The 14,697-nt window shown below is 31.5% G+C and overlaps 1 protein-coding gene across 3 annotated transcripts; it reads right to left on the bottom strand.

The window, feature by feature from the left end:
- Positions 1-3,018: 3,018 nt before the first annotated feature.
- On the bottom strand, positions 3,019-12,837 carry LOC111285991 (hydroxymethylglutaryl-CoA lyase, mitochondrial-like). Of its 3 annotated transcripts, none has more exons than XM_089762059.1 (10): positions 12,654-12,837; positions 10,130-10,321; positions 8,812-9,019; positions 8,361-8,540; positions 6,597-6,677; positions 6,338-6,501; positions 5,553-5,689; positions 5,263-5,378; positions 4,682-4,903; positions 3,019-3,573 (listed from the first exon to the last, which is right to left on the bottom strand). In XM_089762059.1, exons 2-10 carry the CDS (start codon positions 10,294-10,296, stop codon positions 3,478-3,480), a joined length of 1,371 nt encoding a protein of 456 aa, XP_089618185.1. In that variant the 5' UTR covers positions 10,297-10,321; positions 12,654-12,837; the 3' UTR covers positions 3,019-3,477. The 3 variants fall into 3 exon arrangements, with proteins under 3 accessions (XP_089618185.1, XP_089618186.1, XP_089618187.1); XM_089762060.1 differs by having other exon boundaries at positions 12,692-12,814; XM_089762061.1 differs by lacking the exon at positions 3,019-3,573 and having other exon boundaries at positions 4,493-4,903; positions 12,654-12,823.
- Between the last annotated feature and the right edge of the window lie 1,860 nt (positions 12,838-14,697).

Here is a 14,697-nt window from a genome sequence, read left to right as displayed (position 1 = left end):
CCTAGCAGATCCATGATCATGGGTTGAAGTTGAAGTTGAAGATGAAGATTCTAACTGAAACAGCAACAACAAAAGTAGGAGGAGGAGGAGATAAAAGCAAGTAAACTTTTTGCTTAAACCCATCTGCTGCTTCATATTTCTTCAGAATTATACAAAACATGCATGGGGTTAATCCTTTTTAGCCCAAAAACCTAGATAGCAAAACCAAACCAAACAAATAAACTTTCTCTTTCAAATCTAATACCCAAAGGCTCCCTGATTGAAACTGGTCGAAACGACAGCCTCTTAGTGGCTTTATTTCTTTTGTTTTTTAGGATGTGGTTTTCTGAACTTGTTGAAGGTTTTTGGTTTTTTCCTGATGAGAAAACCTTGGAGTTTGAGCTCTGAATATGAAACAGCTAACTATATTAGGAGGATAGAGTCAAAATACATAGGTTTTGGTGCCTGATACTGCAATAAAATGGGTGAAGGAGGAGTTTGGGATTGGAATTTGAAGTCTGATATGATCATGAGAGGCTGAGGCCATAGTTTTACATGGGAAATCTGTATCTACCTGCAGAGAGAAAAGATGTGTTGCTCTTTGGTGTTGGAGCATTCGGTGATTTTTCTTTGTGATTTTGTTGGATATATTATATCTACTGCATGCATCTCACTTTTTCTACCATCTAGGCATATGGTTAAAAGTTTTAGTATTATTTGAGTACTTTGTATGTTTTATGGTTGGTTGGAACTAGGAAAGAAAAAAAAAATCTAAAATGAGCAAAGGAGAAAAGGGCAAATGACTTTCTTTTTTTTAAAAAAAAAAAAAAAAGAGGAAAATGTCTTTAAAGAAGTACTCTGAAAGTGAGAACATGAGATCTATCTCCAAGATTTCAAGTTAATTTTTAACAACTATGATCACGCTCTAAATTAAGCTTGATTATTATCGGTAATATACATGTATTTTCTTTTTCTTAATCTAAATTTTGTGTTTTTTTTTTTTTTTATTTTGTCTTTATCTGTATATATATCAATGGTTTTTAATCCTTCAAATCAATCACTATCTCTAAAATCTGGTCTTTCCATTCTCAAAACCGATTAAATTTAACTTCCATGATCATTTTCTAATACCATAAACCTTCAAGACCACCAAAATTTAGTTTTCATTTTTTGTTCTCTCAGGTCGAATGTACATGTACCTATTGATAAATCAAACTTGAATCAAATATACTATTATTAATTTTACGAATTGTAGAACAACATAACTATATATGTTAAACCCAAGTAATTATATTGAGAATATATAACAGCTTTGCATCAGAATGATGTAATAATTTATCTTTCACCTATTGAAAAATGAAACAAAAGGAAAGAAAAATGAAATAACCCAACCAACCAAATCGCCTAAGATCAAGAAAAAAAGTATGGGAGTATGAACATATATTCATCTGCATCTATTGTTTATTGTATGTGTTTTTTATTTTAACCACAGGTTTAACGAAGAAGAAATCATTTCCGAGGAGTCAAACAGGTAGGAATTGACAGATGGGCCAAAGAGTGGAACTTTTTTCCAGGGAAAACATGATGCTGTCTTCATTCACTTTTCAAATATATAATTCAGAGAAGAAAATAAAGCCAAAAACATGAAAGTCAATCATGGTTAATCGATTGTCACTCAGGAGGGCCCGATGACCTGAAAAACTAGGTATAATGTATTGAAAATCTTCTTTAAAGATTGCCCCCTTTTATCTACCCCATTTCTTTTCAACCTCCAACATGGTTTTTGCCATTATTTAACAGCTTCCAGAGACATTATACATGTATATTTTCGAATTGATTTAAAATTTTACATAATATTATTAAATTCTAGATTTAATTTATTAAAATATTAATTATACATGAAATTATAAAAGGATGTAATTACTTTTACATTGTCTAACTTAATCCTTTCTCTCTATATTTTTTAAAATATGGGTGTAACATTTTTTTTTTTTTGAAATTACAAAAATGAGCAATTGGTATTTGTCATTTTAAATTACTTTTAATTTAATATTTATAAAAAAATTAGAATTATAATTAACTAATAATTTTACTGGTTGCTAGTTTTAACTAGCTAAATTCTAATCTAATTTATATATTAATATTAATAATAATTTGAAACAAAATTGTACTTCATAGTTTTAACTACTTAATTTTATTTATGATTTAATTGTAATTATTATTAGAACTGCTACAACGGATTATATTTATATTTAATATTTTGTGTTTTTCAATTTTTTTGTTAATTTTGTTAATATTTTAATTCTTAAATTCAACGTTGTATGTTTATATGTTAATAGCGATTCTTATTTCTATCTATTTAACACTCTTAGGTATTATATTTAAGTGTTACTATATAATTAGGTTTTAGTTTGTTAATTGACTGTTCAGTGATCGTAATATGATTATAATATAATAATTGATTATTTAGTTAATTATATGTATGTAATATTTTATTATAATAGTAATTTAAAAAAATATATTGTATAACAATAATAACAATAATAATTTTCTTTGCATGTTATATATTTCTTGAATAAATCAAAAGGAGTAATGCTAGTTAAGTTGTATAGCAAATAGAGGCAAAACAATTGGATTCTGTGTGAGTATTATTTTATTTTTCACAAATTTATATAATTATACATCCCATAATATTATAAAAGTGAGTTCAGTCCAATGGTAAAATTCTTTGTATTAACATTTATTGTCAAGGAGATTCGAGTTGATAGTTTTTTAATAAAAAGTATTTTCTTTTTAATAACCCCTTTTCACATTCACATGTAAGACAATTACGGGTGAAAAAAATTAACCTTTAACATATAACAACCCAAAAAACTGAGAGGGAAAGACATTACTCTTGTCTTAAGGGTAGAAGGCTTGTAATAAACAAGTTGGACAAGAAAATTAAGGCAAAAAATGAATAAGAAAGATTAAGTAAATGAATATTTGAAATTTAAAGAATTTCAAGTTTTCAAAAAGTCATGATAAGGTCAAGGCGCATAATTGAAATTACTAAAGATTTAATGTAAGGGATTAACACGCTTAAAACAATTCCGTTTCATGTACTGTGGCAAAGTCAACACTAATATTTTGGGAGAATTATCACATATATTATGCATGTTTGGGGTTAGAGAAAGCAAATCATCATTGCTAGCTCTTTCATATAAACAACTGTTAATTGGTTCTTGGGGCACTGCTGAAAAGTATGCTGAACTACAGAGGGCAATACAAATCCTCAGCTTTTGCAGCTATGTGTTTAGACTGGTTGTTATAAGAACTTTATTTTTTGTTTTTGGTTTGGAGAAGAGCAGAAGAGTTGTTTTGGAAACTTTCGGTTCCTACCATTCATCTCTCCTCGATGTTTCAATTGGTCATGCTTTCTCTCTTCTTGCAGACCATGCATTGGAACAAATTAATGTAAAAATATTGGCTGAGATAATCAGAGCCATATTTTTAATTTTAATAATGCCACACCCACCACTCTTGATAGTGCTTAATTTGAGGGTATTGGAAAGAGCTGAGAATGAATGCTGACTGACATTTTTGAGTTTGCACCTGCAGGAGAAAGAAAAGATATCAGACAATCTGGTTATTACTTCATTAGCCATCATTAAGGCTTAGAAATATATAAATTGCTGGGCAAGCAATGAGAAACAGGGTCTCATCTCTTTAATTATTTTTCACCTTTTTGTTCTCTCTTTTGTTGTGTTCTCTTTTACTGGTCAAAACCCATGGTGCTCTACCATCATTTCCATATCTCCATAACTATCATTAGCTACGACACCTAACAAACCTTGATTTTTTTTCCTCGGGTCTTCCGGAAAACACCTCAACATTAAAAGTTGAGACATTTAAATGGAGTCTATAAAGTTAAGGTAGGAGAAAATTATCCCAAAACGCAAAAGAATGCTTAGAACTGATAGGGTAATCCGCGTAGAACATGGTTTAATTATTCTGCCATTCTTATGCCCCCAACATGAACACCTCCAAGCATGATTGTATTTCCTTAATCATCTTATGAGAGTTTATAAATATCATGATTAAAAATGACAATTTATATATTTATGATGTATCTATTTTATATCAAATATATATATAAAATACGAAAATTATTATATCATAATTCATATTAATACATCAAACAAGAAATATATTTATTTATTTTTATCAAATCTATTTATGATTTTTGTTAAAATTTTAAATCGTGTTACTTTTGTATATTTTTAATATCGTTTTCCTAACATATTTAAAATTAACAAATCTAATCAGAATCAAAAAGCACTTAATTGTTATAAAATGTAATGTTAATGCTTTTTAGTCTAATCATTTTGCAGACTGGTTGCATTATCATTAGCCGACCTAATTAAGTTAACAAACCTTTGTTCTGGACTACAACTTTACCATGAACGGTCAAGGCAAAAGATGATATTTTCTTTGTACAAAACAGAAAAGCAGCAGATATTTTCTTCAATAATTAACATAATAAATATCTCCCATTGCCAAAACAACAATTACAGCAGAGTATATTTTCTATAGCAATACATTATACAATTAGAGGAACAAAACGTGGTATGAATGTTCCCCATTGTGCTAGAATTCAAGTGGATAGAATTATAATTATAGGTATTTTATCTCTTTATATCTTAGAGGCATCAGCTGTTACCCGGCTCAATGCAACAGCAGTCTTCGAACCAGATTGGCGACCCAGATGCTCGCTGATGAAATCCCCAGCAGACATGAGCTTTGGTAGATCTACGTTTGTTTTGACACCAAGGCCATTAAGCATATAGACCACATCTTCAGTAGCAACATTCCCTGAAGCTCCCTTGGCATATGGACAACCACCCAAGCCAGCTACCGATGAATCCACTGTGCTAATCCCCATCTGTTGAGAGAACATAAGAAGATTCTAAAATCACTATCACGTTACAACAGTTCTAACTGTCGATAAGACAGATGAAAAAGAATACTAGCTGGCAATGCTCTGCAATCAATATTTTTTCCTTCAGGGCAATTATGCATTGACAGCTTAGGCTGTTTAGTTAGTGGTAGAGGGGTCCCGAACCAGTGGCATGTTTTGCTGTGAAACAGTAAGTATTTAGAGGAACCCTGTCTCATTATTCAACTTTCAAGTAAAGCTTGTATTAGGCACATCCGTCATGGGTTTTGAACTGTGTAATTCATACTGCAGTAAAGGAACTATGATTTTATATATGGCTTGGCTGTGTTTGTTCTAAGGCTTACTTGGAGAGATACTAAAATATTTGGAAGAGATTGTCCATAAGTGTCATGGAAGTGGACAGCAAGCTTTTCAGCAGGAACAACGGCCATTACTGCTTCAAGCATGGCAACTACAGTACCTGTACCAAAGAGAAACGGCAAAGAATTCAGAGGAACAATGTTTGAACCCCATATATAAATCCAAGAGAAGAACAGGATTTCAGATAATTCCTACATGCTTCTTGCAGTGGAATTACAAAGAACCCACAAACTTTTGTTTCTAAAAAGCGACAGTCTAGACTCTACAGCATTACCAGGAGTGCCAACTCCAATTGTATCACCAAGGGAAATTTCAAAACAACCCATTCTGTAAAGTTCCTTTGCCACGTAGGCCACTTTGGACGGAGGAATTGCTCCTTCCACTGGACATCCAACTACACATGATACATACCTGTAAAATTTTAGCACCACGCAGTTAGAACCCGCATACCAGTCCAAATGAATAAAGTACAAATAAATACTAAAACTAAAATTATATTGCATTTGACTTGTTATAGAACCAAATATCAGAATTAGAACAGCAGAAATGATAGTTAAAATATATTTAACTACAAACCAAACACCAAACGTCAGTTAACAAATTATAAAAATAACTTTTATACCAGCAAAGCATGCTTAGCTCATTATCAAGCCTTCTCCTGGAAATAATTTGAAATAGATAAGAAAAGATAGACAGAGGGATAAAGCTCAAAAAGTCTTAAGATGGCTGAAATTTTGCAAATTTCACATTTCCAATGATTCTGTACGGCAGACATCAATACTAAGACAAAGGGAATAACTACATGCACAACTCAAGCAGAATTTTCCAATGTACAAACTGTGCACATCTGAAAATCTGCAAACATTTGGTACTGTATTCCAGTCATTTAATACCAATAAGCAAGTATATCATTCAACTAAACTAAAAACAGGAGAATTAAACCTTGGAGATATTGCTCAGGGAACAAAATTCTGTTTCTTTACCTAAATACAGAGAAGAAAACAGCAGTAGTAGCTATCGGCCATGAATATAGTGACAATAAGGTTGTAGAAGACATACCCACGTATGGGAACTGAAAGCTCCTTAGCAGCATGACAAACAGCATGGTAGCGGACAAGGCTTTCTTCGATGCTACAATTAATGTTTGACTTTGAAAAGCACTCGGAAGCAGATGCAAAGACTGCTATTTCTTTTGCACCTGCTGCAACAGCTGCTTCAAAGCCCTAGAAGAATTTGCTAAGACAGATTAGGAAATTTCTATGACACCACCAGGCCATGGTTTGATACCTCATTTTCTTTTCAAGAGAAAATTACCAACCTTTATATTAGGAGTGAGAACTGGCAATCTGGCATTCTCCAAGTCACAAACTGCTTTCATTACATCTGTTGCATCTGCTAACTATATAAAAAGGTAAAGAATGAATCAAAAGCAAGTTATTTCAAATATCAGCAAGAGATAAACGAGTATCTCACTTGCATCCAACAATAATCGTTTCCCATGGAATAAGTTTGTAAGAATGCAAGGTTGTTAATTAAAATACACAAAACAAGATATAAACTTATATTTAGTAGGTACTGCATGTGCACATTGCAACAAAGACATAGCACAAAAGAGAGAAAAAACAATTTAACTTTGATGATAATCCAAAATAGAACCTATGGCAGCAAGACTACATAAAGCTGCTATGCAAAGAAAACGCTGCATCATACCATTCAACTTTGATGATAGATACTTTTATTAATATTTTCCCTCAGTTTCATCCTTAGGTCTGAACAGAAAATACGAATCAATTAGAAAAACTTTTATCAGAAAAATACAGCTTGATGTTTCTGTTTCCACAGTGGTGATTCACACATTTCCAAGCAGATTTTAGCATTTAAGAACCTTGACTCAAGATTTTCTCCTGGACATAGCCCATATCATCATCACCTTACAGCATTTTATGCTTGCTCATCAATATCCATCAAATCATACCAGTCAACCAGACTTTAAGGGGCAAACAACTATAGCCTGAATGGATTGGAAAAAAAGGTTAATCAAGGTCGCTGTTAAACAACAAACAAAGGTAACAAATTCAGTTCAATTCTAGATTGGATTAACACTTGTATGCAAGAGGAGCCCTCAAGAAAAATTAACAAGGTTGCACAAGACTAATAAAAGAATAATTAGTTATCGACTTGAAATATTCATTATTAGAGTATCTTCAAAAAGATTTGAGGAATCAATAACCACCATCTACAAGAATTTTGACTGGCTAACAAACACGTTAAATGTTGTCAAACTCATCCAATGTTTCAGCCATAATCCTTAATTTGCTAGAGACAGAAAAATTATAGCACAAGAGAGTAAAAGAGGACCTTCATACAAAGATTATTATTGAGGTATGAACTTTACTAAAGATTTCTTATTTGTGCATAATTTTATTCTTTATTTGCATGTATACTAAATCAGTACTAATTGTTTTACAAAATAATTAAAAATTTCAAACAGGCCAAAGAAGGCTAAAAGGAAGGCAATTTGGCCTTAGCATGGTATGTTCCCATACTGTAAAAAAAGGGGCAGGATGATAGGTTTTAGTAGAACTTTTAAAGGAAGTATTTGGTGGAGTAAACAGTAAAGATAACTAGGCTGTTGACGGCCATAGTCAATGGAAGTAACATCAGATATATGAAAACAAGTGAGACAAATAAATGCAGACACAAATAGATGTTAGTGAAAATAACTACTCAAACTGAGGACCAGAAATCATGAACTGCATTCTGCTAAAGAAGCAAAATCAGTAGTCATTCCCTTGCAAGCCAAGGGAAAATCTGGAATTAAACCCAAAATCACTGCCAACATTGCTCATGGTTATAAAGTCCACTTTAATTTTTGATGGACTTGGTCTGAAAACCAACACAAAAAGTGCATCCAAAATTCCAAATTGAGACACAGGCAATTTAAGGGTTAACTAGCGAACATCATACGCATCCTCTAGAGGCTATAAATATAATATTTTTTTCATTTAAATGAAATTGAAACCATAGAAAAAAAAAAAAACTGAAGGTACCATCTCAATCTAAAACAAGCAAGTCATGATACCTGAGGAACCCATTTAGGAGACACAAAACTTGTAGCTTCAACAACAGGCAACCCTGAAGACACCAATCTCCGAATCAATTCAACCTTTATAGATGTAGGTACAATATTCTTCTCATTTTGTAATCCATCCCTTGGACCAACTTCTACTATCTTCACAAACTTTGGTATACCTTTTAAAAACTGCTTCACATGAGTAAAAGTTTTTAGATAAAGCAGCTCAAGTGTTAATTTGGTATCAAACACATTGATATTAACAAGAAAAAGAAACAGTATCTACGCTAAGAAATATTAGATAATGAACCACTGGACAAACCACATTCCACACATACAGACATAACATTCTGACCACGCAAGAAAGGAAAGCTCAAGGTATTTTAATAATCTGGGAAATGAATATTACAAAAATTCCTAGAAATGAAAAATTAGAGTTCTCTTCAGGTTATTTAATTACCTTATTTGTTATGCCATGTATGCCTCTGTCATTGCACTTGCAGCTATACTGATGATCTGGCAAGTACCTTGAGTCACAAACATATTCGAATTTCATGCGGTTCTTGCTTAGACTTGAAGCCCTTCGGTTGAAGGTTCCACCTTCTGACACATCCTTCACATGTCTTCTCCATGGGAATGCCTCCCCCGTATATTCTTCATAATCCTCACTGGAAAACAGATGTTTCAGTAATGTCAATAAACTGATGGCTGATACATGGAGAACACTAACCCTTCACAGATTATGGTACAAAAGCAAGAGACAAAAGCTGGAACATCAACAATTGACCACATAGATTATACACTAAATTTCAAGGCTAAACTAAAAGCATGCAACTTTGCCTTTCGACATCCTAAAATTGACTTTTACAGAAAAAGGTGCTAATGCCCTTCAAATGATTGGATGATGCCCATTGATGGTTTCACCAAAAAGTTCTGAGTACTTTCTAAGTATATAATCAACAGAAACCCAATATGGGCAAGAAAAACATTATCATTGAGTTAAGATTGATCCACAGTATAGGTGCATGCACGTCCACAGGAGTAAACGAATCAAGTTACCCATGAGCTATTCAACCTTGGCTCATTAATATGAATCAGTAACTATTGAACCAAGTATGAACGCAAGTGGTTCAAGCAACAACACAAGGGAAATTTGAGTATTTTAATGCTTAACTTGAGTGGTCCTAACCAAACTTTTGAATTTTTTAATATTTTTAAATATAAGATAATAAATAAATCAAACATAACATTTATTCACATATTTAGAAATTTTATTTGAGTTTTGAATTCAAGCTTGAGTGTGTGACTGAGTCAATTTTCATGCTCCTTATTTGAGTTGAAGATGATCGAACCAAAGTAAAGTTGAGCTTGAGTAGCTCAATTATGTTTTAGAGCCATGCTCAAGAAAAAAAAAATCTAAAGCTCGGTCTTATTTTATCAATGAAAGAACGGCCAGGCCATTTAGTTAATTTTCAAATTCTACAACTAAGTTGACCCATCATTAGCCTTCAACGGGGAGGACAGCTTTAGTCAACCAAGACTTGCAAAATAAAGTACCATATTTGCTTATGAGTTATAAACACAGATGTTAAACAACATATTACTACAATAAACTACTATTCACTCCTGTGTGAAATTGTTAAATATCAAGAAAAGTGAAAATTGTTTCAAAATTGATTCCATCACTTCAAAATTTTAATTTTAACTTCTGGGGAACAAAAAAGACTAGATGAGTGCTCTTAGAGGAACATTTCTACAGATAACAGTATCTCACTTACTCGCAACTATTAGAGGTGCTGCAACTCCTCCCATCAATCCAGCAGTTTCCCAAGCCCATATCATCCCCTCTAGGCCGACAAGCACCAGCTGAGAACCTCTGAATCCTATCAATAGTACTCATGCTTGGCAGCTTGTCAAAACCCAGTGGCTCCTCCAAACTCGACATGGTGAACAAAAGCCGAAAGTAATTACTGGAAAGTAAGCATAATACAAATGAGAGCTCAGCCACAACAGTTAAATAAGGTCTTACTAGCAATTAAGGACCATTTGATTCATTTCAGGATCTAAGCTCTTAATTCCATATTTCCAGTATTTAGGGGAAAAAGATGCATGACATTCTTCAAAATATTTCAGCATATCACCCAATGTGAGTGCATATGAAAATACTTGCAAATTGCACTTACCATATTGTGAGTCAAAGCAAAATTAAACATGAAAATAAAAAGTAACTCCCACATCTCACTAAACTTACGTCACATAATCTGGAAAGAAGAGGAAATTATCCAACCAGCCAGAGGTAAGAAAAAAATTCTGTCAAACTTAGTGTTAGGGGTAGGACAGATAACTTATCCCTTTGCAATGGTTTAGGATACAGATAATTTCAAACAAGTGGAAGAATTAATTAAATAAAATAATGATATAAACAACCACAAAACAGGAGTAGCAACAAAACAGAGAGTTTCAAAATCCCATAAGTTAAACTAGCCTTTGTGGAATATCCCACATATTCACTTATTCAGAACATTACAAACTAAAAGGTAGAAAAATTTATACTACTTGATTGGACCATTTCTTTTGGTATTATCCAAGAGCTTTAAACAGAATTTTTTATAAATCTTGTAGCATAAGAAAAGATAGAAAGTGGTAGTTTTCCTTAAATAAAAGAAAAGAAAAAGGGGGAGTGAAATTGAATACTTAGACAACAATCTGACTCTTTGGAAAAATTTAAATGAGAAGAGAGAGTCTTGCACTTAATGCATTAGAATAAAGAAATCAATAAAACCAGCTTTGACCAAGCTACCATGCTTTACTTGGATTCTCCATGTTATTCAATCTAGTGTATAGCTTCTGCAAAAACATAGGCGTTCAGCTTTTTCTCCAGCACATCATCTTGTTTTATTATCTTCTACTTCTATTGAATTTGCTGCTATTGTCACAGCAGCTCGTGTTTGTTGCAGAAAAACCAAATTATTGCACTACAACTCCTACTATCTATTCTACCAGATAAATATATTCATTCTGAATCACATCTCTTCTCATTTCCTATTCATCCAATCCAAGTTGATCCGAATCTTCAAACTGACTCACTCAAGGGTAAGCTAAGCTCTTTCAAGTTGACAGGTAATGACCCCAAATGTGAACCAAAGAACTTCTTTCCTTAACTGAAGTTGCAATCTGTGAGGCTTTTTTTCTTGTCCATCAAGCAGCAAAGGAAAACATACTGATAACTCACAGTTGTAACAAATTGCATTTGGTCTATTCAGATATAAAGGCAAGTCAGGTCATAGTTTATAGCACAGAACTATGACCAAATTGTGTATCAAATACTTTATCTGATAACAGGCTAATGTAAAGTTCCTATCTAATAGACCTCATCTTCTCATTCAACAGCAAGCATCTCCATTTCTCTACCTTCTCCAAGCAAAAAAGATAGAAGACATCCAAAAGGCTGCAAGAAAAGGTTTTTCATTTTTCCTGAACACACATCTTCATAAATGCCCTGGGCTAGTGCAACTGCACTGCACCAAAAGGAAAAAGCTCTACTCTGGTTCAAATTCATTATCCTCTTGGAGTCTTCCAGGATCCAGCCAGAAAATTCGAAATGACTTACCTAATTCTAAGAGTAAAAAATTGCTGGCGAGTAAATATTACCCTCAGAAGCAAGAAAATTTTCAAAATTAAAATATTTCAAATTCCCACCCAACAAAGGTAAGCTATTATATGCTATGAGCCTATGAGGCTATGACTATTAGTATCGGGTGCGACATAAAATCTAACTATGGATTTTAATTGAACTTTGAACTTTCACATTGTTCTCTTCTAGTCATTTAAGATAATATCTATCATAGTTGAATTAAGCCTTTCAACAAGTTCACATTCCTTTAAATTTTCTAGGCAACCAAACGGCACAAGCACAACAACCAGACATCAAATCTTCCACCAGAATTCTAACCTCTCAAATTCCCAAAACCTCTGTTTCAACTTCTAAGAAAAAAAAACAAAAAACAAAAGGAAACTTTTCTCTAAACTCTGACGTTTTCCTATTTACTATCTTTTTTTTCTTTTCAATGAATTAAAAAACAAAAGAAACCATCAACTAAAACAAAGGAACCCATCCATCAAATTTTCCGATCAAAACATCAGACATAACATTCAAATTCTCATTCTTTTTCCCTATTCGTTTTGATAAGAGTTTCTCGGCAACCAAACAGAAATAAACAAATTCAAGAAGAAACCAAAGAAAAACAAAGAGAAAATAAACAGAAATGGAATGAATAAAAAAAAAGAGGGAGAAAGACATACGGAAGTGGGATTTCTGAAAAAAGAAACGAGACACAAACCCTAGAATTTGGGAGTTTAAAAGAATCTAGAACTTTTTTTTTCCCCAAAAAGAGAGGAAGTTGGACCAAAGACGAACAGAAGAAGAGAAGGTAACCCAACGTGAAGGAGGGAGTTGTTCACAATGTTTTTCTTGTTTGAGTTTGGTGGGAGAAACTTAAATTAATTATTTGACTTAAACATGTAAAATTTGTGACTTAAATTAAATAATTATTCAAATATTTATAATTTTATTTTAATTAATTAAATTTTTAAATATTTATTTTTATTTAATTAAATCTTTAAATATTTATTTTTATCAAATTAAATTAAAATTAATAATGACATGACATAATATGACGATTAATTAATTTTCAATTTAATAAAAATAAAAATAAATGTTTGAAAATTTTTTATTATTTAATTTTAATTTAAAGATTTTTTAAATATTTTAATTTAATTATTATTTAATTATTTTTTATTTTTTATTTTGTTGTGTTTAAAGAAATTTTTTTATACTTAAAATTAGTAAACATCGAATCATAATTGTTAAAATTAAAAGTATGACAATTTGTCAATGTATATTTGTTGGCAAAAAAATGTTTTTATTGCTTAAATTTAATTAAATAGAATACCGGTGAAGCCCTAGAAATAAGCAAAAAATGGAGTAGAAGGGAGGGAAGGGCGGGGAAAGGTGGTAGGTAGTTTTCAGTTGGAAGTTAGGTCATTTTCTTAATCCTATATTTATTTTTTTAGTTATTTTCTTTAATAGCCTACTTACATCATCATTTTCTTTAGACAATATTTTAAATTTAGTTCAATTAAATATATTCTATGAGATGTGATATATCAATGTTTGATTGTTTTCTAATTCTTAAACATATAAGTGAATCAAATGTCAAATCTACCCATCACTTTCTTTTTATTTTCCTTTCAAAACATTTTTCTATAATATATGTATTAATCATCTAAGTGCATTTATTGAGATTGAAAACTTCATTACTATCATATAAAATAATTAGTATAAAAAATAAACAGGATAATTTTAGCTAAATATCATTATATTTTCTATAAAACCAAATTAACAAAAAAAAAATCTCTTCCTCTCCTTGTCGAGCATGGACTTGGTGTAAATTAAAAAATATATATATGAGGATCTTCAATTGATCAATTTAGGTTGAGATTAGCAGATTGCTAGTTTTAACCGTCTGATTTTAATTTTTTGCAACTTAGAATTCATGAAGAGAGCGATAATAGTATTTTTAATTAAAAAAAAAGGATCCGCTAAATAATGCCACGTGTATGAACCAAAATAAATTTGAACAATATTTGATTTGTGAAGTTTTCTTACCTATTCATATATATAATTATTATATATGATTACATGGTCGATGGAGCTGGAAGCAAAACTTGGGCAATCTAACATATTCGGGTGTCGTGGCATTTCAGAAAAAAGACAGGTGGCTTTGTTACACATCATTTTATTTTTTCGAACTTTTTAAGTTTCCATTTATTGGTGTTTTTTTTTTTTAATTTATTACTCTTTGACTTTTTATAATTATTTTTTATTTTTCACTTTAAACAAATAAAATATAAAAGTACAAACCATATATAGATTTCTTTTCCGAAAGCAGAATAATTTAAAATTTTTGTTCCTTAATAAGAGTTGTTTTAAACTTATTTCCCTTAATTAAAATACTTTAAGTCGCATCATATGTCATGTCATATTTTTTATTATTTTTTTAAACGTATATACTTTTCTTAAAAAACGGCAATAGTAAGTAAAACAAAAGAAACTTTGTTTTGGCTTTTTGCTCACAAGTTTAATTATCTTTCTCTCTCTTTTTTAAGACACAAGCTTAATTCTCCTTAAATTCAAAGATTACGCTGAAAAGCACAATCAAAGTAACTATCAGAATGATTTAGGTGGGTTCTCCATCTAACTGCTTAATTTTTTTTCTTTTTTTTTTGTTTTATTATTACTTTGAATTTAAACTCTTGGCTCTTCATCTATATGTTTAATTTTTTT

This window comes from Durio zibethinus, chromosome 6 (assembly GCF_047325235.1).
Source record: "Durio zibethinus cultivar Kanyao isolate XHJ-2024 chromosome 6, ASM4732523v1, whole genome shotgun sequence".
In the NCBI taxonomy this organism is placed as follows: Eukaryota; Viridiplantae; Streptophyta; class Magnoliopsida; order Malvales; family Malvaceae; genus Durio; species Durio zibethinus.
This window is presented reverse-complemented; position numbering and strand designations above follow the sequence as displayed.